Source organism: Gossypium raimondii, chromosome 5 (assembly GCF_025698545.1).
Source record: "Gossypium raimondii isolate GPD5lz chromosome 5, ASM2569854v1, whole genome shotgun sequence".
NCBI classification, from domain to species: Eukaryota; Viridiplantae; Streptophyta; class Magnoliopsida; order Malvales; family Malvaceae; genus Gossypium; species Gossypium raimondii.
In genome coordinates this window covers 55,583,436-55,607,008 of record NC_068569.1, presented here as the reverse complement: position 1 = coordinate 55,607,008, position 23,573 = coordinate 55,583,436, and the positions used below count along the sequence as shown (strand labels likewise).

General features: G+C 31.0%; 2 protein-coding genes across 3 annotated transcripts; both read right to left on the bottom strand.

The window, feature by feature from the left end:
- Positions 1–279: 279 nt before the first annotated feature.
- Positions 280–785, bottom strand: LOC105768464 (glycine-rich protein 5). Its single transcript, XM_012588384.2, has one exon. The coding sequence runs from the start codon at positions 756–758 to the stop codon at positions 405–407; it is 354 nt and encodes a 117-aa protein (XP_012443838.1). The 5' UTR covers positions 759–785; the 3' UTR covers positions 280–404.
- Positions 786–5,309: 4,524 nt separating this feature from the next.
- LOC105768463 (hypothetical protein) lies at positions 5,310–11,024 on the bottom strand. 2 transcript variants are annotated; one of them, XM_012588383.2, is made up of 14 exons: positions 10,800–11,024; positions 10,552–10,613; positions 9,925–10,125; positions 9,696–9,793; positions 9,250–9,443; positions 8,943–9,124; positions 8,241–8,585; positions 8,093–8,157; positions 7,715–7,763; positions 7,460–7,589; positions 7,100–7,184; positions 6,933–7,002; positions 6,209–6,349; positions 5,310–5,948 (listed from the first exon to the last, which is right to left on the bottom strand). In XM_012588383.2, exons 1-14 carry the CDS (start codon positions 10,894–10,896, stop codon positions 5,598–5,600), a joined length of 2,070 nt encoding a protein of 689 aa, XP_012443837.1. In that variant the 5' UTR covers positions 10,897–11,024; the 3' UTR covers positions 5,310–5,597. The 2 variants fall into 2 exon arrangements, with proteins under 2 accessions (XP_012443837.1, XP_052486728.1); XM_052630768.1 differs by lacking the exon at positions 6,933–7,002 and having other exon boundaries at positions 6,209–6,344.
- Between the last annotated feature and the right edge of the window lie 12,549 nt (positions 11,025–23,573).

Here is a 23,573-nt window from a genome sequence, read left to right as displayed (position 1 = left end):
ACAATAAGCACAACCCTTTGGGAGTAGTATAGTCTTGAGACTTGCTACCTTATGTATTGAGACTTGTTAACCTTATGTATTGAGACTTGACCTTGCATAAATGCACGAGATTAATCTTCCAACGACTGAAAATTCCCTCCAACAGCTCCAAACTTCCAAAAATCAATTAGAGGATATGAAGTCAAGAACAACTGAAGATACATATCCAAACATTAAAGATAAAAGAGAAAAGCTTAAGATTATTTATTTTCTCATTTTTCTCTTGTACATATTCTAGAGTTCATATTGTAAAATATTCCAAACATTAAATAAAATACATTTATGATTGTTGAATAATTGAACTTATTGTAATACTCATTAAGTTATTAGAATATAATATGTTCGGAACGATTTTCAGCATGACTTCAAGGGAAACCTCCTAACCCACCACCTCCGCCAGCTCCTCCACCAAACCCACCACCGGCACCAGCTCCAACACCACCCCCAAGTCCACCTCCACCTCCAGCTCCAAATCCAAATCCAGCACCCCCACCTATTCCACCTCCAAACCCTCCACCTAGTCCACCACCACTTCCAGCACCAGCACCCCCACCAAATCCAGCTCCACCTCCTAAACCACCACCGAATCTCGGACGAAGATGAAACAGTGTTTTCTCATCTTCAAACCCACCCGTAAGCATCCTGGCACTACTACTAGTACTACTGCAAATCACAAATGCACCAACAAACAAAACAACAAGAAGCTTATAACACACCATTTTTTGAATGCTTATGTAATCTATATATATAACACTGAAAAAGATGAATATAGGATGAAGAAGTGAGCACCCGAAGGAAGGTTTATATAGCAAAAAAATATATGACGCCATGCATGATGCATGAAAGAAGGTTGGAACAGCACAGTTGATGTCTTAAATGCATCCACTCAACTCTCAATATCACTTGCTTTTATGATTCAGAATCCAAATTGCATGGACTTCCATTTGCATGTTTTCTTTTTGGCAATTTGCAATGATTTTTTGCTGTCACAACTCACGTATCTTTAGGGTTCTTAAAAGTTTTCCTCTACATGTCCATGCATCACTTTGACTTTTTAACGTATACCATCAATGTTCAACGCTACCACGTCTGCTTGTTGTGAGGTTTTGATTGGAAGCTTTGCCGTAAGCTAAAAAAAATAGTAAAAGTTTCTGCCAAATCAACCCCTTGTAAGTTATTTTATGCTTGGGGATGAATAAAGATGTTGTCATGTAAATAAATTTATTGGTATATATTACAAATTTGAAAAATATTAAATTATTTAAAAAATCATAAAATAAATTTATTTTTTGGCATTATGAATTTTATAATTTTTAATTAATAATTTTTTACATTCCTTTTAGAATTTTTACAAAGTTTTTCAATAGTACTTTGAGCATTTAATTAGAAAATTGTGTTTCCGTTAAGAATTTGAGTAAATAGTTGATGATTTTGGTGATTGTTATAAGATATTATTATTTAGAGAGATATATTGTTATGTGGTGAGGGCCGACAAGTTTGGTTTGACAATTTGTTCGTGTATAGGTAGAAAGTTATACATATGTGCCCACAAGTTCATATACTTGGCATTGAATCTAAACCAATCTTTATCAGTTTTCTCCCGCAAGTCAATCTTGTGAAGTTTATCGAGGTTCTGAGGTGAGGGCGGAGTATTTTGCACAAAGTTAAACTGGCACATCACTCAATCAGATTCATGCATCTAAACTGTTGTATAAACAAACGACACTTTGACATGCCAAATATTATGATTCATCAAAAATTCAGTTGGGATGCATTCTTCAATTCTTAGATCAAAGTATGACATCCATCCAAACTGCAATACAAAATTATAAATTTCATTACGTACTTAATAATAAAATTCAAATCCTTATGTAATTATTATGCAACTTAAAAATTCTTAAACTAACATTGGGTTCTGATCGCTGATCTAACAATAATCAAATACCTTGAACTTGAAGTTCATTTGATATACCCACATGGCTCACGTCATTGTTCAATCTATTCAAATAATATGTTATTCCAAAAAGATAATATGATAACTAGAATCTTACCTTATTATGAGTGGAAATTGGTGAGAGAAGTTTACTCGGGGACGAAAAATTTGTAAGCGGTATCATTCCCATGACTAGACAAAGAGTATATCCACCGATTTTAATTTTTTGGTGCTTCAGTGGCTCAGCAGAATTCTCAGTACAATATAGCCAAAAAAATTTATCCCCAACCGAGTCGCCCAGCTTCTTTTAGGTCAATTAGTTGTAGGAGTCACCTTAAATGTACCTTATTTTGAGATTTGTCTTACATTAGAAAATCCCCTATCAACCTCAATATAAATACTCAAGTGAATTGATGTCTTTCAACCTCACTAGAAGAGTTGTTGAGATGTGAGAAATTATCTTCTAACCATCCCATATTTGTCTAGCTACCACTAAACTTGTCTGGCATCTTTCCCAATAACTAGTGGCAAATTAGCCGCCAATCCTCAACGCGCACTACTCCTATAATAATTGCCCCATCAACGAGTAGTCCGAGTTGAAATGCCACATCTTTAAGTGTATTCATACACTCATCGCACAGAAGATGAATGTATTTGTTTCGGGTCTCCATCTCTCCAGCAAAGTACTAATAAGTTTGGGCCCCAATTTAGTCTCACCGAGCATACGGAACACGTATAAGAATCTCACCTCATTCAAGTACTGTTCTATAACACGTGATGCTCTCGTACTTAAATTATGTATAGATGTTTCAATAATTCAATCTTCGTCCTAAGTATATAAACACAAAACTCAATCAAAATCCTAAATAAATTTCAACAACTTAATAATGATATTAACAAATATGAAAAATATAATAATATTTTCTTACCATTTGTAATTGAACATCAAATATGTGTGTGTGATCAATGACGATGATATTTTTAAAATCTGTAATGTTTATCAAATTAAATATAATAAATTATTTTTTAAAAAATTTATTTTGGGACACAGTGCCATGTAGGTAAGCTTTCGTTGAGCCTCTTTCCCTAAATTTGGAATAAAAAAAGCCAAAATCCTTGATTTTCAATTAAAAATAACATTTTTGTCTATTTTTGCCAAATGCTCAAGCAAGTTCTTAGTGAAAAACATAATTTTGCAATTAAATGCTCAAAATCATATTGGAAACTCAACTTTGTAAAAAATTTTAAAAATTTGGAAAAAAAGTCATTAATTAAAAATTATTTGAAATATTTTGCATATAAAAATAATAATGATATTTGAAATAATTATTTAATTTTATAATATTAAAATTTATCATACCCATAATGTAGGTGGAAAAATAAATATTTGACATATAAAAATTATATATAAGGAAAAATATATAAAATTAGTTTATACTTTTAAAAATAAAATATTTTTAACATAATGATAGATATAAAAGGATATATTTTAATTATACAATTACATTTTTATTATTTTATTTATATAAATAACATGTTTATTAATTAAAAATTTTAAAAAAAAGAAATTAATAAAGAAAAAAACTTGAAACAACATGAAAAAAATAAAGCATAACATGATTAAAAGCGAAATCAAGCCAACATCGAGCAGGGGCCTCGACCCTCCTTAAAATGAATAATTTTCATTTAGGCCCTTTAAATTTTAATTTTGTAATGGTAAAATTACACTTTGGCCCCTAAAAATGATAAAAATTTAATTTAATCTTTTAAATTTTATAATGATATAGACTATTAAAATGGTAAACTTATATTTTTACTATGGTAAAAATATACAATTTAATTTCGACCCCTTCAAAAATTTTCTGACTTCACCAGTGAACATCGCATGGGTGGGAACACCAACATCTAACCACCAAGCATAGAACTATAACATGTCAATGGAAAGCACTTTTTGTGTAAAGTGCTTTCCGAAAGCGCATTTCACACAAAACGTTTGTCTCCACATCAGTAAAATTTATTATATAATACATACAAAATATCTCCTTAAATAACAATATTCTATAACAACTATCAAAACCATCAATTGTTTACTTAAATTTCTAATAAAAAAATATAATTTTCTACCTAAATACTAGTATTAGCGACGCACTTTCAAAAACGCCACTAAAATAGAGCATTAGCGGCGCATTTTCAAAAACGCCGCTAATACTTGATCTTTAGCGGCATTTTTTGAAAATTGTAGCTAATGCTTGATTTTTAGCGGCGTTTTTTATCCAATCGCCGTTAAAAACACCGCTAAAAGCCTATTTTGGTGTAGTGACTCAAAGCCCCGTTAAAAACCCAACTTTGTAAATTTTTTTTTTAAATTATGTTTTCATTAGGAATTTAAGTAAATAGTTGATGGATTTGGTAGCTATTATAGAATATTGTTATTTAGGAGATATTTTGTTATATATTATTTAAGGAAAAATTTAAGTTTTGAAAATATTTTTATTTTTTAAAATTAAAAACACGTTTAATAAATAAAATTTATTCGAATCAGAGTACTATATTTAATATTTAAAATTTATATAATTTTTGTTTTTATATAAATTTAAATTAAGGTGAATTCATTTAAAGTTATGCGGTTTGTTTTCATAATTTTCATTTTTAAAACAATTTAGTGAAAAGAAAAAAACTTTTATTAATTTTTAATTTTTATTTTTGTTCATTTTCTAAAAATAATTTTAAAATTTTCAAGGTTTTTTAATTTTTCAATTAAAAAAACGAAAATGATCTCCAAAACTACATTCGAAATTTTTAAAGTGAATCAGAAATTCAGAATACGTGACATTTTTTAAAATAAAAATAAATTAATTTAAATATTATTTTCTTTCTCTCTCCCCCTCCCACGTTTCTTCTTCTCCTTCTTCACTCTCTCATAAGCGCCCATTACAGCCCACTTTCACAGCAGCTCCCATCGCCCATCCCCTCTCAAACTGTTCACCACAACAACAAACTTCAAGCTCTTGCAGGGGCCTTCCGGTCCATAATCTCACTTTCAAAGGCAATGATTTCATTGGAGACTTACATGATGAGCATGGAAGTAGTAGATTCATCTGTGGCCTGCTCATTTGCCTGGACCAGAGGGTGCAGTGGTGCAATGGGCTGGTCTGTTACTGGTGCTTACGAGAGCGGGAAGAAGATGAAACGTGGGAGAAGAGAGAGTAATAATAGAATCAAAGTTTAGGTTAAATAAGAAAATTGTCATAGTTTTGAGGTGAATTTTTTTTTTAAGTCATATTTATACTATTTTTGTTATTATTTTAATTTTTTAATTAAAAAAAACTCACAGAGATTTATAATACTATCAAATATTATTTATATTATTTGATTACACTTTAAGCACAAATGACGTCATTCTAACTCTTAAACTTATTAATTACGAAATACACTGAGAATCCCGAACATGCTCGAGATAAAGAAAAATATTAATTTCTTAGAAAAATTACTTCTTCGGATGGAAAGCCATCATCTCATTTCACAATAATTTACAATTACCTCCAAAACTACGCCGTTTTAGGTTTAGCCCAACTCATTTAAAGAGTAAGGCCGAAAAGAATAAATATTTGTTTGATCAATACAATCAAGCCACCGTCAAATTACTTTCATCTATGGCTGGAGGTTTGTCAACTTGTGGGAGATTCTTAGCTTTAGGTGACATCTTTGCAAATAAAGATGACTTGGTATCGAAAAAGCTAGCGAATGGACGAGAAGGATTCTCATCTGCATTCTTCTTCGGTTCTTTTGTCGTCGTCGGTGTTTTTTTCTGCTGTTTATCCTTGTTACCAAAATTGAGTCCGAGCCTCAGGAATCGAAGTTTTAGCTCACCCCGGGTGGGGCTTTCATTTTCCTGTGTTGGTGTCTCATCCGCCTGCTTTATTGCCTTTATGACTTCTTCGGGAGACACTAACATCGTTTCCACGGTTTCGTATACCTATAAATAGATTTCACTTTCGAACATCATCAAATGTATACATTCGAAGAAGAAGCAAAATATTCATCTGATTGATGAGCCAAAAGACAATTTATCGAGGGAAATAGCAATCTCCTTTAAGTGACAACGGAATAGAAAACATGACAAGGAGCGCAGCTCGGTTTTCTTGCATGCGAAGAAACCAAGGTTTCTTTGTAAACAATGACATGAACTAAATGAAACGATCTAGCTCGAGGCATGTGTGTACAATAGAAACCTACCTGGCAAAGATCGTCCACTTTATCGTTCCAGGTATTTCTCTGGCAAGTTGCAACAACATAGTCTTTGCACTCATAAAACAGCTTTGACAAGTTTTCGTTAGCAGAGAGTTTGTCCTCGGCTAATACAAATCCCAAACTGAGCTGAACATTACGCAAATGAGAAATTAGCATTATAAACAATGAGTGGTAAAAGTAATAATATGCAACCTAAAAATAAGAAAATAACAGCCAATTATTGATATTCACATTCTATGTTACTCAGACTCAAGCATGGGCGTCAAATGTGGATATGTATCTGAACAAGTACATTTAGTCTTTTTTCTAAGTTTTTCCATGCATTTATAGAATACTTAGAGGGTCATATTCCTAAAAACAAGTTTAAGTATGCATTGAACACAGGTATTTTTCAAAGCAACATAGTTTGTGTCAAACTATGTTGTTTCGTATCTTCATTCTTAAAATGCATGTGTTCAACACTCATGTTCGATGCGTATCCGGACATGGGTATAAAGATATGATCCTCCTAGAACCCACCAAATACATATGAAGACTTTAGAAAAATTAAATATACCTGTGTTGGACATAGTTGTCAAATCATGTTCTAGAAACAAAGTAGAAAAACAGAAAACTCCTTTTTCCCACAGTTTGGATACATAAACTGAACGGCAGATTGGTAATAAGAGACATTAAATAAAGAAAACTCGAACTAGATTAAAACACTCACAAGAGCAAGAAACAATTGTTGAAAAAGCTCAGAAATGGGAATGTTCTCGAAGAAATTCAGAATTCCATCCCTAAAGCAACCATAAAACAAGCTAATCTTGTAAGATCAATGCTCCAGTAATAGAAAATTTAAGATTCGTAGCATCAAAATTTATGAATCCAACTTACACTGCCAAATCCTCATCATAGAGGGGTGTTTGTTTAATAGCCGGTACGGGTTTTGATGTCTCCCATAGTTCACGCCACAAATTACCTAACAAATATGTATAATTCACATATTACAGCCAACTATAGCATAAGTCCGAGAAATGACAATCTCTGCAGGTTAAGAATATAAACAACTAGAAGAGTATCTTCTACATGAGACACGCTTCTAATACGAATCACACAAGGACATAATACGAGTTCATACAAACATACTCCTCTACACAATCAATGGACTGATGTTCTCTCCTTAATAGCAAGACCTGACTGAGAAGAAACTAAAAGTAAACTTTAGGAAACTGGGATAATGAAAAAAAAAAAAACCTCCTTTCTGCATTCTACTACTTAGTTGACCTCTTGCACCCGGAACCTTATCGCTTGGCTCATCTTCAATCCAATCAGGAGGAGAGTGCCATCTAACAAAATCTTCTAAAACACAGCCAGGATTTGCAGCCTAACACGAGTGTTAAAGAGAAAAAAAAGATTATGCATTGAAACTAGGAAGAGTTTTCTGTTGCATCCATATATATCTACAACAGTAGTAAAGATGGAGGATTTTTCTTTGTGCTAAAAAATCACCTTGAAAGCCTGCATGTCAGAGAGTAGTCGAGAGCACCCAGCACCAACACTGACCCACAATAGACAAGGCAATGAGTAAAAAACAACAAGAATAATGTAACTGTACAGAGTCTTATGGTAACAGACAAAAGACTTCGTAGATTCTGAATTATTTTCCTATGTTTCACTCAAATTCTTATGATGCATACAACAGAAAGATGGAAAAGATCCTGCACGTTAAGTTCATTGTTTTAAAGCATACAGGAGAATCTTAATATATGATAAAATTTATGAACAAATTTTATGCAGTAAACAAATTAAGACGATGATCATCAAAAGAAAATCATATTAGTAAGTGTTAAATGGTGAGCTATAAGGTTAAGAAGCCGAAATACTGACCTCCCAGTACGAAGCACCAATTCCTCCGTTTCCCTGATAAGATCTTCTGTAAGCAAAGGTCCTTCCTGCAGACATATACATAAGTACACTAACTTATGGGATTAGGCTTGGAAGGTAGGTAATCTATTGGCAGAATTTGCAACCAGACCTGGGTAATAGGTGAGTACATAGGTTCACCAGTTTCCAACATTGCCAAGTTTTCAATCAGTTGATTAGCTCCCTGCCGAAGAACAAGTTCTCCAGTCTTAAGTCGAGCAAACAAAGCAGAGCCGGCAGACACTGTGCCCTTAGAAACATCTGATTCTTTAAAATTTGAACCAGCTTCCATCATTTCTGAATCAAATGATTCAGTGGCAATATAATGTTGTCTTTTTCTTGATAGACAACAGTTAATAACCTGTAATTGTTGATATAGAAGACATGAATTTAGATCTGGAATCTCATTCACAGGAATGCCTGGCAGATGTTTTTCTTCAGACCAAAATCTTCTCAGCTGCATGTGTAAAGGATTCCAAACACTTCTCATCAGATGAAGATTAACAATAATGTGAAGAAAAAAAAAACTCTAAATGCATTAGCATGTGAATGTGAAGGACTTTAGTTTACTTGAAGATAAGTTGTGGTATGACAAATTGCAACTACTAAGATGCACCCAAGTGTCAGCATGTTGTTATGCTAGAAGTGGTTATTATAATATCATGCAATGACAATACCTTGAACTTCATTAGATAAGTTTCTGATACTAGTTTTTATTGGGACAAAAAGATCCAAAGTGTAAACTCAGTGAAGTTTGCTTTTGACATTGACCATTTGTGTTATTTTGGATAGAAGTAACATATAATCCACTTACTTCGATAACAACCCTGCACCAAAAGAGTGCCATCTTGTGAAGGGATCTAAAGCTTCCAATGACTTCAGAAAGCTTAACAACAAAGCCATGTGGAGGAGCACCATGAATGTCTTTAATAAAAGGTATCTTTGGTGTACATGTGTTTGAATCAGATACAAGCTTCCGTTGGAGGAATTTTCCATCTGCAAATATCTTGCAGATATTACAATGAAAGTGGAAGACCATCACAAGAAAATTTGAAAGTTCAAAGAAGAAACATGTCTCCGAACAAAAGCACATGTCTTATCGGCGACATATATGAATCTACCTGCATCAAACAGTGAATTAATCAAAGCAAGGACTTTCTTGTCATCACCAAATCCAGATGCAAGCTTATCCTCTTTCTCACGAATAACTAACGACTTGACTGTAGAGAAGCTCAAGCCTGGCTTTTCCTTACTTGGTGAAGAATTTCCAAAAGATGCCAAAAGATCTTTCACCGTCTTAAAATTTTTTCCAGCCCTGGGACCAGAAGGAAAGTACAGAAATATAAGAACACCATGTAGAAGCTGAAATATGATTAATCAACAGATTACACATTTGACCAGTAAGCATTGAACTCATTTTGCTCCAAAAGATTAAACCGTAGCCATCATTACAACAAAGCAATTCACAAATCAGCCATGAGGCATCCTATAATTTTAAATACCAACAAGGTCAGATAAAGAAAAACCAAATTCAAGTATTGGGGGCAAATTAATGGCTAAAACTTACTCAATAGCTACAGCCAATTGTTTGAGTACAGATGTCGGAGGAATGCTATTCGTGTTGGTGGTATTTAAAACATCTACAGAAGGTATTGCTTCTAAAAGCTGTAGGGAAACAATTCCATCAATAAATCCATTTAATTTTAAGTAATAACAGGAAAATAAACATTTTAATTTCCATAACAGTAACCCTGAACTGTGGGGAAAGAAAAAAATATACAAAATCACAAATGTACCTTTGCTTCCGTGTCATTCTTCATGTTGAGCAAATATATGTTTTCATCATAGAATGGAACAGCCATTATAGAAATTTCAACTTTCTCGGTGTCTTCAATACCTTTTCTCCCTATCCGTAATTTCCTAAACCTTTCCTGCCATTCTTGCTTTGTCCCTAAATTTGAGGGTCTCCACCTAGAATTCTTTACCTCGTCAAAACTCTGCGTCAAACCACACCAAATTTAAAACTAAAATAAGTAAATATGGATTGAAAATTACTTTCTTATTATTTCACGTGAATTTTCTGGGAAAAAAGAAATAAATAATTCTTTTTTTTTAAATTGCATAATAATTATTAAGTACTCAGCATAACTTTTAAGCATTTAAAGCTTGTTTGGTTGCAGAGAAAGTGCAGGAAACTAAAAAAAAAAAAAGTATACAAATCACAAAGCCTCTGGTTCCATTAGAAACAAACTAAGCTAAACTCTTCGAACTCGATTTACTTCATTTTTCTCAACGAAACTTCAAAGAAACGAATTCTACAATCTACTTCATTTTCTCAGCAGCCAAACAAAGAATCGCATTGTGCCTTAATTCCGACGACCTTCTAAATTAAAAAAAAATCAAAAATCAATTAAAAAAATTACCTTAGACTCGCCTTCGTTAAGAGATTCGTTTTTGAATTCTTTCCGCAATAATTTATCAGAATCTTCAACGAAATGGATAAGAAAAAACAAAGAAAAAATAATCAAATTCCCGTTATAAACATTTACATCAATCACCTAAAAGCCGGACAATTTTTTTAATCTAAAATTAGCAAAGCGCAAAAATAAAATTAGCGATGGATATTAAGAGGCAAAAATATAGAGGATCAAAAAAATTTTCTTTTATTTACCAAAATCGGGTTTAAAATCAGTGAAAACTCGCTCGGCTTTGGCAGCTGCAGAGTTGAAAGCGGTTCTTGCTTTGGAGACAAATGAAGGAGCTGCCATGTGGTGCGCTGAGGATGCGCACGTTAAGATTTGGAGCGTTAAGAGGGAAAATGAGAGGTGTTGTTAATATTGGAAGGACCGAAAGGACGGCATTTGCAGGGAAAGCGGGAGATCTGTTTGGATGGAAAAGCAAGTTAGAGTGGAAAATAGAAGGATTTTAAATTTTTAAAAAAAATTAAATATATTAAATAATAAATAATATATTTATGTAAATATATTTTAAATTTTGATTTATTTTTATAATTAAGGTAAGTTGATGATATTTTATGTAACATTGACGTTAACTTGGATAAGATTGTATAAAATTTTAATTTTGACTTTATTACAAAAAATTTGCATTAATTTATGGATAAGATTTGGAGTATTATTGAATTAGCTTAAATTTTTAAAAATAAAATAAAATTAAGGTGGAGTTCAATCTCATCCTACATAAATGTTGTAGATTTATTTTGATTTAGGTCAAATATATTACGGTTTTCAGTCAAATGTATTCAATCGCAAAGTTAGAAAATTACTTTGGGAGGTTAAAGATTAATCATAAATTTTGGAGGGTCAAAGTGTAAATTTATTATTATATTGACTTGTAATTTTAAATTTTTTGAAGGGGTTATAATGGAATTTGCCCTTTTCTATTTTTGGGATTGTGGTTTCATATTAAGTTGACCCTTTACTAGGAGTTAAATTACATTTTGCCTCTTTTACTAAAAAATAGGTAAATCAATCCTTGTACATTAGATCAATGAGCAAATTGGTCCTTTCTGTTAAAAATTTCATTTATTTTTACTGTTAAAAACTAATTTGGCTGACGGAATAACTAGACAATTATACGTGGCGTGCCACATGTATCTCATTTTAGCATACATGGACCAAATTTTAATAGTAGAAATGGATTATTTTTTTAATAGAATGATCAAACTGCTCTTTGATCTATTGTACATGGACTAATTTGCCCATTTTTTAGTAGATGAGGGAAAATGCAAACTAACTTCTAGTACAAGGGCCTCCATGGTACTTTTACCATTTTAGTTCTAGATGAGGGAAAATACAAACTAACTTCTAGTACAAGGGCCTCTATGGTACTTTTACCATTTTAGTTCTAGTTGATCTTACATGTATTATTTATGATTTCTATTACGCACTTGTTCTCTCTTAAATTTATTATGAGTTTAAATATTACTATGTCAGTCCTATACAAATACATTTTGAAAGTTGTTGATACAAAGTACAACAACAGTGGAGGATAATGTGGTACAATGAAGGCCAATTCACCTAAAGAGATTGAGAGTTGAAATAAAGACAATATGATAGGTTGATCAAGAAGACAATTGCTCAGAGTTTCCCTAGGATGCTAGAAGATTGATCATTTCTTCATCTTTCCTCAATTTATGTATAGGAGAGGTCCCTTTGTCCATTAATATGACGTGATAGTAGTCCTACTAAATGCGTAAAGAATAATCACGGGCCTCTATTTGTACGAGGTTGTTATGCTTAAATATACTAATTGTTGTTTATGAAGTGCATTCACATTGAAAGATTGTTCATACATAAAAATGGGTGGACGGCTTGCTCTAAGGAGAACAAGTGAAGCTTCCCAAAGACATTTAGGGCGGATGACCTATGAAAAGCACTACTTTAAAGGGGATCAGCACACAAGCTAATGAAGATCACGTTAACTATTTCATTTAATAAACTATAAATAGGAGGATAATACGTTTCAGTACATTCGAATCTATGTCCTCCTGTATTGGTAACAATGCCCATGCCGGTCGAGTTAAGGCTCTATCGGCCTAAACCTTTATAGTTTTAATATTAAAAAAATTAAGAGTTATATAATTTAGTTTTTAAAATTAAATTAAAAAAATGAAAAAAAACAAGATCGGATCTATAAATCATTTTTTATATGTAATTATGCATAAATAAACTTAAAGGACAAAAGCACAAATTCATTGTCGTCAATTGCAACAATCATTAGTTTCAAAAGCATATTATTAATTACTTGGTTAAAATATGTCATAGGTCCCTATACCTTTCAAAAATTTAGAATTTTAGTCCCTATATTTTTATTTTCAAGTATTTAGTTTATTTACTTTTGATTTCAATTTTCGATCCAATTATTAACACTGTTAAATTTTTTGTTACATTTGTTAGTGTAACATTTTAAAATAAAAAATACTCACTTGGCAACAATATAACTAAAAAAGAACATCGTAATAAACTTAAATTTTACAATGTTGACAATTAGACCTGAATTTTAAAAGATTAAATTCTAAAAGCAAAATAATAAACTAAATTCTAAATTTCTGAAAAATATAAGGATATATTATGAAATAATTTAACCACCGTAACTTAGAAGCATTACCCCCACTGGATTTAAATCAAAAAAGATTTTTAACTTTTTCTTAGTAATTATTAACCTTAAATATAGCATAAGATTTTTTTTTTGGTCAACACGTTTTAGATGTCACGTAAAACCTAACATGCTAAATAATCTAGTTTTACATGACTAAGGGTGGGTTTGGATGGGCGATTGGGTGCAGTGCAGTGCGTTTAGTTTACTTTTTATCTCACGCTATAGTATCGCTACAGTATCTAATCTCACCGCCACCACTGTTTTTACATTAACCGCAGGTAAACTCACCGGCCATTCAAACTTACCCTAAGTGTCAACTTTTTATATAATAAAAAATAGTATAATGATAAATTCAGTCCTTGATATTTATATCTTTTGTCAATTTGGTCTTTTTTTTAATTATTAAATTTAACTATTAACCTTTCAAAAAAGATTAAATTTTTTCTTTAATGAAAATGCTAACTAAAACGTTAATTTTTTAGTGATGTTGGCGTGACAACATACTAACATGACATTATTTATCTTATATGTCACGTTAATAAATAAGTAAAATATTATAAAATTATTAAAAAATTAACATGAAGTACACATGGATTATCATACGGGTTACCATGTTTAAAAATTTAACATTCTAGTTGGTATTTTCATTAAAAAAGTAATTGATTCTTTTAAAAGATAGGGATCAAATTTAACTCAAATAAAGAATAAGGATAAAATGAAAATAAATTTAACATTAAGAGCTAAATTTATTATTATGGCTAAAAATTAATTAAGAATAATTATATTAGTATTATATAAAATTGCTTGAACTTAATAAGAGAAAATGTATTAATTATTATTTTTAAATATTACGTCATTATTTTCCTAAATTTTAAATAATAATAATAAATATAAAAGATATTGAAATGAGACTTTGTTTGCTTAGGTAAAAGCAATTATAGAATGTAATACCCTATATTTTTATTATTTTCCTAAATTTTAAATAATAATAATAAATATAATTTTATTATTTTAATACCCTATATTTTTATAATTTTTAAAAATTAAATCAAATTTTTATCATTTTAAGACTAAAATGTAATTTTACCATTTTTAATTTAAAATTTTATAAATTATAAAAGGGTCTACATGAAAAATTTACCATTTTGAGGACTCGACCCCATGTCAGCCCCTTTGCCACTTATTTTTATGTATTATGCACTATAAATTATTAGATGTATGAAAATTTTAAATGTAATATAAAATACATGCCTGCACTTTGCTGCCAGCAGACTATCATATTTGATATGATAATTTAAAATAAACTTAAAAATACAAAAATGAAATAATTTAGATGCTTAATAAATCCATTTATTATATAATATATGAGACGAAATTTAGATCTATTTGTATATAATTAATTGAACAACACAAAATCAATATGAAAATAATCAAAACATGAAACCATAAATAAATATAAATAAATATATTTGTCAAATTTGACATAAAATATTTTTAATGTGTCAAATTCTTTATAAAATATAAAAATATATTAAATATGACTTTACTGTTGATAAAAAATTAAATACGAAAAATATATTGTTACATGTTTTTATATAGATTTGAACGATTTTTGTAACGCATGTCGTGTTTATGTTATTTTGTATCATAATGTGTATTACATACGCTATCACAATGACTCAATTTAGAGAATCGTATGTGCGTTCATGTTATGTTGAGTTTAAATTTATGTCATATTTTACATCATTTTAATATTGATTCAATTTAAAGAAAGACATAATCATATTGTGTTTGTGTTTTTCATGTTATGAATTTTCATTATAAAATTTAATTTACATGTGAATAATTCGTTAAATGCAAATTTAACACATTTTGTATTTGTATCATTTTCATGTTATGTTATGTTTTAATCATTTCATGTTGTTTTATATGATTTTAGTTTATTTCATATTTTATGTAACTTATTATAATTGTTGACGTGGGCTAATTGGTAAATGCATGAAATAGAATATGAGTAGAAATGATAGTGGAAATAGGAATTTCTGCCATAATTACGACAACTTCAATAAAATAAGGGATAAGAAATTGTTTACGCTGTTTGATTTTTCTACATCTGTAAAGTCTAGCTCAATGAGATAAATCTACTATCTTTGAACTCAATACAACCAGTGATCCTAGTTCTAAACCTCTCACTTTTGTACTTCAAGAACTAAACCTCTCACCATTAGATTCTCTCCCTGAGAACTTAGTTTGTTAAACCAATAACAAAACATTTTACGGTCTCAAGTGCATAAAAGAAATGTTCCTCAATGAACTAGTAAGTAATCTTAATACTTTGTGTATAAACCTATACAAGTCTCTCAAATATACAGGAAATTTCGGAACTAGCTAACATACTAAAGATCAATCAGAATCGATCCCTTCTAAACAACAACTAAAAAAGCGAAATACAATACAATAATAATGACCAGAGAATTGATTTAACATCCTTGATCCTAGGGATTTGGTGCAATCAATCCGATCTAATCCTCAAGATATGTTTCACCAAGTGAATTGATCTTCATCTGTGGGCTTGAATAATCTCATGATATCAACATAACCCAAAATTTTGTTTTAATAATTTATCAATAATTGAAATATGACAAGTTACACTCTCTAACAGTGGTGGTGAAAATAGGCGCACTTCCATTGATTCATCGTAATAACTTTAGACACTTCAATAATAATCATTTAATTTTAAATAATTACATTTTATAATAGCTTAATATTATAAATATTATAATTATCTTCCCTACTTTCCTTTTCACTTTTCTTAACATTATTCTTTATTTTAGCAATAAAATGACTTAATTACTCTCACTATGGAGAAAAAAATACATTGCTTAGTTGTCATGAAATTATTTTGGCCTTCCAAACTCAAATTATGGCTTTTCATCAAGTGAGGGATAACTTTAATTAATAGTAGGTTATAGATAATATGTGTATTAACCATGCAATTATTTGAACTAAAAATTGTGTATTAAACACAAGTTATGATTTATTGGTTGAGTATTTATTTTTCCAGAAATAATTTGGGTTTGATCATTATTGAACTAAAAATTTGTGTTTATTTGATTATACTTTTATGTTTATTAGATGTGCAAAATTTTCAAGTCACAAGAAGTTATATATATAAATATTTTTTACATTCGAGTCTCTCTGTAAACCCTTTGAGCTCTTGACAGAGGTGAGGTATATCTTTTACATTTAAGTCCTTTCGTGAACCCTTTGAGCTCTCGATAGAAATGAGACATATCTTTTTCATAAAAATCAAAATTAGGGTTAATGAATAAATTTTATAACTACGAGCATACACGCTTTATTTCTCCCGATCAACACTATAATACCACCTTCCATAAGCACTTATTCAATATTCTTGTAAAAAAACTTAGGCCAAAAGTTATATTTATAACAATGAATAATCCTCTCGCTCACATTTTAACGAACATTATGCATTCTTTAGTTCTAACAAATAAATAGTATGTATTTCTTATGTTTCATATTACGAACGAATGGATCGCATCTCTTACTTTTACATTGTCAACGGATGACTTGAACCTTCTTTATTTTATATTTTCAATGATTGCATCCACGATATGCATATAACACATCTCTCTTGTATAAATTTAGATCCCCTAATAGACAACTGCACTACTTGAGTATACGTTACCGATGGTATATATATTGGTATGTGACTTGTTTCGTGATGTTCAGTGGGGTTGGGATCGAGGTTTGGTCGAGGGTGTCTTTGCCCCTTGTGACGTGCGACGGATTATGGTTGTTCCGCTTAGCTCGTTACGCCCTCCCGATAGGCTTATCTGACACTTTGATAAGAATGGTGAATATTCGGTTAAGTCCGCCTATTGCCTTGCTTTTGACAAGTTCGCTGATTCACTTGTTAATAGAGTGGAGGGGCCTTGGTTGCCTCTTTGGAATGCTGATATTCCACCAAAGGTAAAAGATTTTTTATGGCGTTGTCTTCTTAGCTTCCTACGCGTTGTCGGCTTATTGACAGAGGTTGTGCGGTGCTGATTAACTGCCCTCGTTGCGGACAGGTTGAGGATATCGACCATGTAATTTTGGGTTGTACTTTTGCGGTTCAAGTATGTTCGTTATCTACTATTGTTGTTCCATCTTCGTCTTTTTCTGACCAGTTATTCTCGCTTCTGCTTGGTGTCGATACTGATGTTTGGTAGAGTGGTTGCTTGGTCTCTCTGGTATTTCCATAATCAGTTCCTATGGCATGCAGACACATCTACAGTGGCTTCGGCTTTTGCTGCTTCTTTAGGGCAAGATTGGCCTGTTGCGCGATCGACCTACCAACAAGTGCGGCCTGCTACTGCTCAAGCAGTCGCTGCTCCCGTTGTTAGCTGGTCTCGGCCACAAGTTGGCTGCATCAAGTGTAACATCGACACTGCTTTTAGCGAAAACATGCAGCAAGCCAGCTATGGACTGGTTGTTAGGGACCAAGGAGGTGCTTTCATATGTGAAGTCACTAACCCTTCCGTAAAACACTTAACAAAACTCAACGAAAACAAACTAAAAAAACAAATGGATAATTATGTGACTTGCAGTGTAATTTACCCTTTATAAATAAAAAAAAAAACTAGTTAAGAATAATTAATTGGGTGAATATTTGGTACATTGGCTTTGTACTTTTTTTTATTCCACAAGTAATTTTAGAAATTTATAAGCTTTTTTTTAATATCTATTATTTTAATATTTTACTATATATCCAGTACTTATCAACTCCCTAACTTTACTTGTAGAGTCTAAAATTTATAATAAATATTTATCTAATTATATTACTATTATTTTAAATTTCTTAAACTTAATAAGAGAAGATGTACTAATCGATGTTATCAAATATTATGCCAATATTTTCTTAAATTTTAAATAATAATAACAAAAATAACGAAATGAGAGTGTTTATCTCCAGTTTAGTGCGTTTAATTCATTTTTATCTCACGTTACAATATTGTTGTAGCATCTAATCCCATCATCACTGTTATTTTTATACTAACAGTGAGTAAACACGGAACTAAGTAAAATCACTTAGAGAATGTAGACTTTGATTTGATGGAATTCGTCAAAAAAATATTTGGCAAAGTTTTACACTTACAATGTCATTCAAGACTTGAGTCTCTTTTAAGAGTGTTGAATGGGGCAACAACTTGGAAAACAGGACTAGCAACTAAAACACGTCTAAAAATATTTTTTAGACAAACTAATAAATAACATATAAATATCAATAAAAATGTTTTTTAAAATTAAATATTTTAATTAATAATAAAATTAAATATAATAATTATAATATATTTAAAAGTGTTTAAAATTTTATAGGTAAATTATAAAAATAGTCACTTTTGTTTGCCTTAAATTACATTTTAGTCACTTATGTTTAAAATGTTACGTTTTAGTCATTTACGTTATTATTTTATTATGAAGTGGTTACTCTACCGTTAAACTCTGTTACCTCCTTAACGGCAGTCTTACATGGCAATCCAAATGGGTTTTAAATGCCAATTTGGATGTCCAGTTGCTGGGATGAAAATAGGTTTTTAATTAAATAAATTTTATTTGGACTGCCACATAGGACATCCAAGTTGACATTAAAAACCAATTTGGACTGCCATGTAGGAGCACCATTAGGGATCTAACAGAGCTTAACGGTTGAGTGACCACTTCGTAACAAAACTATAGCGTAAGTGGCTAAAACGTAACATTTCAAACATAAGTGACTAAAATGTAATCTGAGACAAACAAAAGTGACTATTTTTGTAAAATTGGAAAAGAGACCTTTAAAATTTTAAATTAGTAAAAGTAAAATTGCACTTTGCCTCCTTAAAAATGATAAAATTTTGATTTAATCCTTTAAAAATTTGCATTTTTTACTATCATAAAAATTACAATTTAATTTTGACCCCCCTAAAAAATTTTTCTAGCTTTGCCCCTGGGTTACATATCAAATTCCAGTTGACATGCCGGTTGGAAATAACATCACCATATGTCAAATTCTACCTGATTGACAAAAAAAAAAAAGCTTTCTTTTTGTAGAAAAAAGAAACATACGAGGAAGAGTGATTTATTTGAAATTAGGATTAGCCAGTAAAAAAAATTTCTTTTATGTAGGAGTGAGTCTAGTTAATGTAACAGATGAGCCCGTCTATATACAATTAGTTCCATATTCAAGGTTTAAATTGCATATCGTTAATAGAAGAATGCTGATTGTAATATCATCATGTTATAATAATTATTTTACATACATAATTTAATTATATAACAATTAATATATTATATGTCTTTAAATTATGTATGTATACTTTTTAATTTATATAAATATTAATTAGTTTCCTTTTATTTTAGAAAATGAACTAATTTAATTGATCAAATAATAAAAGGATAATTGCAAATCTAGAAATTCGATGACTCCATCTTATTGTTCGATTAGGTTTACAAGCACAAAAAAATTTAAGAGAAGTTACATGAGATTTAAGAGAATAAGATGTTAAGCAAGATATATTTTTTTGATTTTTTTAAACATATTTAAAATTATTATTAAATATTATATTTAATTTTAGAAATTATTTTATTTACTAATAAAGAGCAGAATCTTCCAAGTAAAACGGGTCAGCATTTTGATAGGGTTGCTGGGCCTGTTGGTGGAGTTGATATGCTGGAGGGTAACGGGCCAGGAGCTTCAGTAGACTTGGTTCAGATTACTTCTATACTCGAAAGCTCAAGTATGGTTTCTAACCCAATTGTGATTACTCCAAAGTCCAATTTTGTTTCTTCTTCGCAGGAGCCCAATGGCGTCATAGTGAGTTCAAAGGCTATGGAAATTAACAAGGAGCAGGTCTAGGCGTTTTTAATTTCTTCGTGGTACCAGCCTCATGATATCACCGAATTTTCTATACAAGCTGTTTTGAATGATTCTGTTAATAGGTCAGCTGAGAAGGCCAATGCCCCAAACTATGATTCTTAATCGTTGCTTTTAAGTAAGGAAGGGTCGGTTTTAGTAGGAATTAATGCTCACGTTAACTCCACCTTTGATGGGCTGGTTGAGTCATTGGTGGTTTTAAGTAGGGAAATTCTCAATCCTAAAAATCACTCGGCTGTTACCTTCAAGGATAGTGAGAGAATTAAGCATGCCAAGTCTCTTGAAAATGGTACAACGGTTGGAAGAGGTAAAGGGTCCTCGTTTTTGAAAGGTAGGGGGTCAGGAATTAAGGGCATTGCTCGCTCTAGTGGTGCCATTAGTAAAGTAATTCGAGAAAGAAAATTTTCTGGTATTACGAGGGTCCCCTTAGCAGACACAATGAATTCAATGGCCAAGCTTATTAGCTCACAAATTAATTTGGAGGCTAAAGAAGAGGGCCAAAGTAGCGACGAGAAAAGTCGAGAAGGTGTCTAACAGACATGAAATATGGTACGTTTTCTTTCTCTTTTAGATTTCTTATATATTTTTTTGAGTTTATCTATTTTTTCATGGAATTGTCAAAGGTGTGCTAGCAAAAAGTTTTTACAATTTTTTCGAGAGTATAAATCGGATATTATTGGCATGTTAGAAACAAGAGTGAGTGGTAGCAAAGCCGATTTGGTCATTGCCAACCTCAGTTTTCAGTGTTCTCATTGGGTGGAAGCTATAAGTTTTTCTAGCGGTATTTGGGTCAGTTGGAAGGAGACGATTCAGGTGGAAATTATGCGGAGTCGTATGCAATGTTTTATGACTAAGGTTTCTTACTGTTCTCTTCAGTGACCGATTTATGTTGTCTTTATTTACGGTAGCCTTGATAATCATAAACGCAAGGGACTTTGGGATGCCCTAAGGTGACTATTCCATGTTCGAGTTCCCCTTGGATCACAATGGGAGATTTTAATGCAATTTTAACCTCTACTGAGAAAAGGGGTGGACGGGTTAATGGGAAAAGGTGTTCTTTCTTCAAGAATTTTATGGAATCCTCCGATCTACATGATTTGAGATTCAAATGCACACCCTTTACATGGCATAGGGGTGGTGTATTTGAGTGACTCGATAGGGCTAACGGTAATGACGCGTGGCTGTTGAAGTTCCCTTATTATTCTTGTTGGATCATCAAGACGTCCCATGGCGCAGCGAAAAAATTATTTCGGCGATCCAAACCAGGAATCCATGCACGAGGAACGAATCGGGTAGAAAATGTTTGAAAAACATACCTTTTGAACTTTGAAAAATAGGAATGAACCACTTCTATTTTAATCCCTTTCGCACGCTACCGATCCAAAGCCGCAACAGAATAGTCTCGGCCTTTACGTAGTCCACCATGTTGCGAACGAATGAACAAAAACTCTCACTGAATGTTTGAAAGAGTTTTTTCCCGAAAAGATATTTTATGATTCCTTTTCTTTTATTTAATATTCCCTAAATAAATAAACAAATAAAACAGAATCCCCCTTGTTGGTGCCAAAATACATATATGAAAATATCACAGTGTAATATCATTTCTAAAGGATATTAATTTACGAAATTAATTATTATAATACTTTATTTTAATAATTTCGATAAAGCAGATCATAATTAATATTTTATGTGAATCAAATTCATACATTTATTTTAATTATTTTTTATTCTTGTACAATGAATTTGTACATATATGTGTTTATTATTATTTAATTTTCAAATTAAATTAATCTAATAATTAATATAATTCTCGTGATGTTAAATTTAATACCAATCGTGTTTAGATACTAGAAGTAGACTACAATAATAAACACAATATTATCTAGTGTGTTGAAAAACAAATAAAATTGTGGACTAAAATTAAGATTTTGCATGAGAGTTGAAATGGAGCACAAAATTCTTAAACATTAGAACTATTTTAATAATTTTTTTATTTTTATTTCTTTAAAAGTTTAATTAGGGATTAGGTTTATCTAATTAATCAGTAATAAATGAAATTAGAAACAATGAGGTGAGGTGGGATTGGAAAATTATTATTAAAGACATTAGATTAATAGAAATTATATATAATAGAGAAAATATAAAATATTTTATTTTTACGAAATTACTAAAAATATGTGTAAATTTATAATTTCGTTTAATAAAATATTAAAATTATTTACTATGTTTATTAAAACTTTCATTTTAATTAATTAATATTAATTTTATAATGGTAATATATATATAACTACTATTTTATAAATAAACAAAAAAAATTATGAACAACACAAACATACCTTAGATAAAAGATTAAAATTGTAAAAAAAACAGTTTGATTGGGGTTGTTTTTTTTTTCATTGGTGTTTCATGGTGAGTTTGGATGGGTGATTGGGTGCGGTGCGGTACGTTGCGTTTAGTTTACTTTTTATCTCACGCTACAGTATCTAATCTCACTGCCACCTCTATTTTTACACTAACCGTAGGTAAACGCACCGCCCATCCAAACTCATCTTCAGTTGAAAATTGGAGCTGCAGTGAGGTCAGGTTTTTCAAATGTGTTTCACCATTCGTGTTCCAAACACCCAAAAACTCTGATAAAAAAAGCATTATCCCTTACGATTCCATTACACTAATGTTAATTGATGATCCAAAAAGAGCCTTATTTTTGTAGCCGCACAGTGGTTTTACTTTAGAGATTTTTTTTTTTAATTTTCAATTTAAAAGCTTTTGAGTAATTTCCTTTCAATTATTTTCTTGTTTGTTTCTCAAATTATGAGGAGCTAAATCATAATTTTAGTTTTAGGTTAATAATTAATCTGGTGATTGAACCGTGAGACTTTAAAATTATGTGTATAGTTTTCAATTTAGTATTTGTTAATTTTTTGATTTAGGAGATAAATCCAATTGTCTCACAATTTCATTTTAGCATCAAAATCGAGTTTTGCCCTTGATTCGGTGTTGAATGGCGTATAATTGGTGAACCAATACGATCCCTTGATTCGGGATCTGTTTGATGCTATCGATGAAGTAGAGAAGCCACTAGCATAAATAGTGAAGAGGAGAAGAACTAATAATCGAATCTGGTTCATTCATAACAATAATATGACAATAATATGGAATTAATAAAAGACTTTGATAGGATTAAGGATGTATTTGTTGATCATTTATCATCTCTTTTTTCTGTTAATAATTCTTCTTTCGTTAAAGATGATATCACCTCTTATCTTCTATCTTTGAACATCCCAAAACTTTCATCAAGGAAGATAAATGAACTTCAGCAAGCTCGAACTCATGTTCTCTTATACTAAGAATAATGTTAATGCCAACTGAGTCAAGACTCGATTAGTTTCTTTTTAACATTTTAACCAC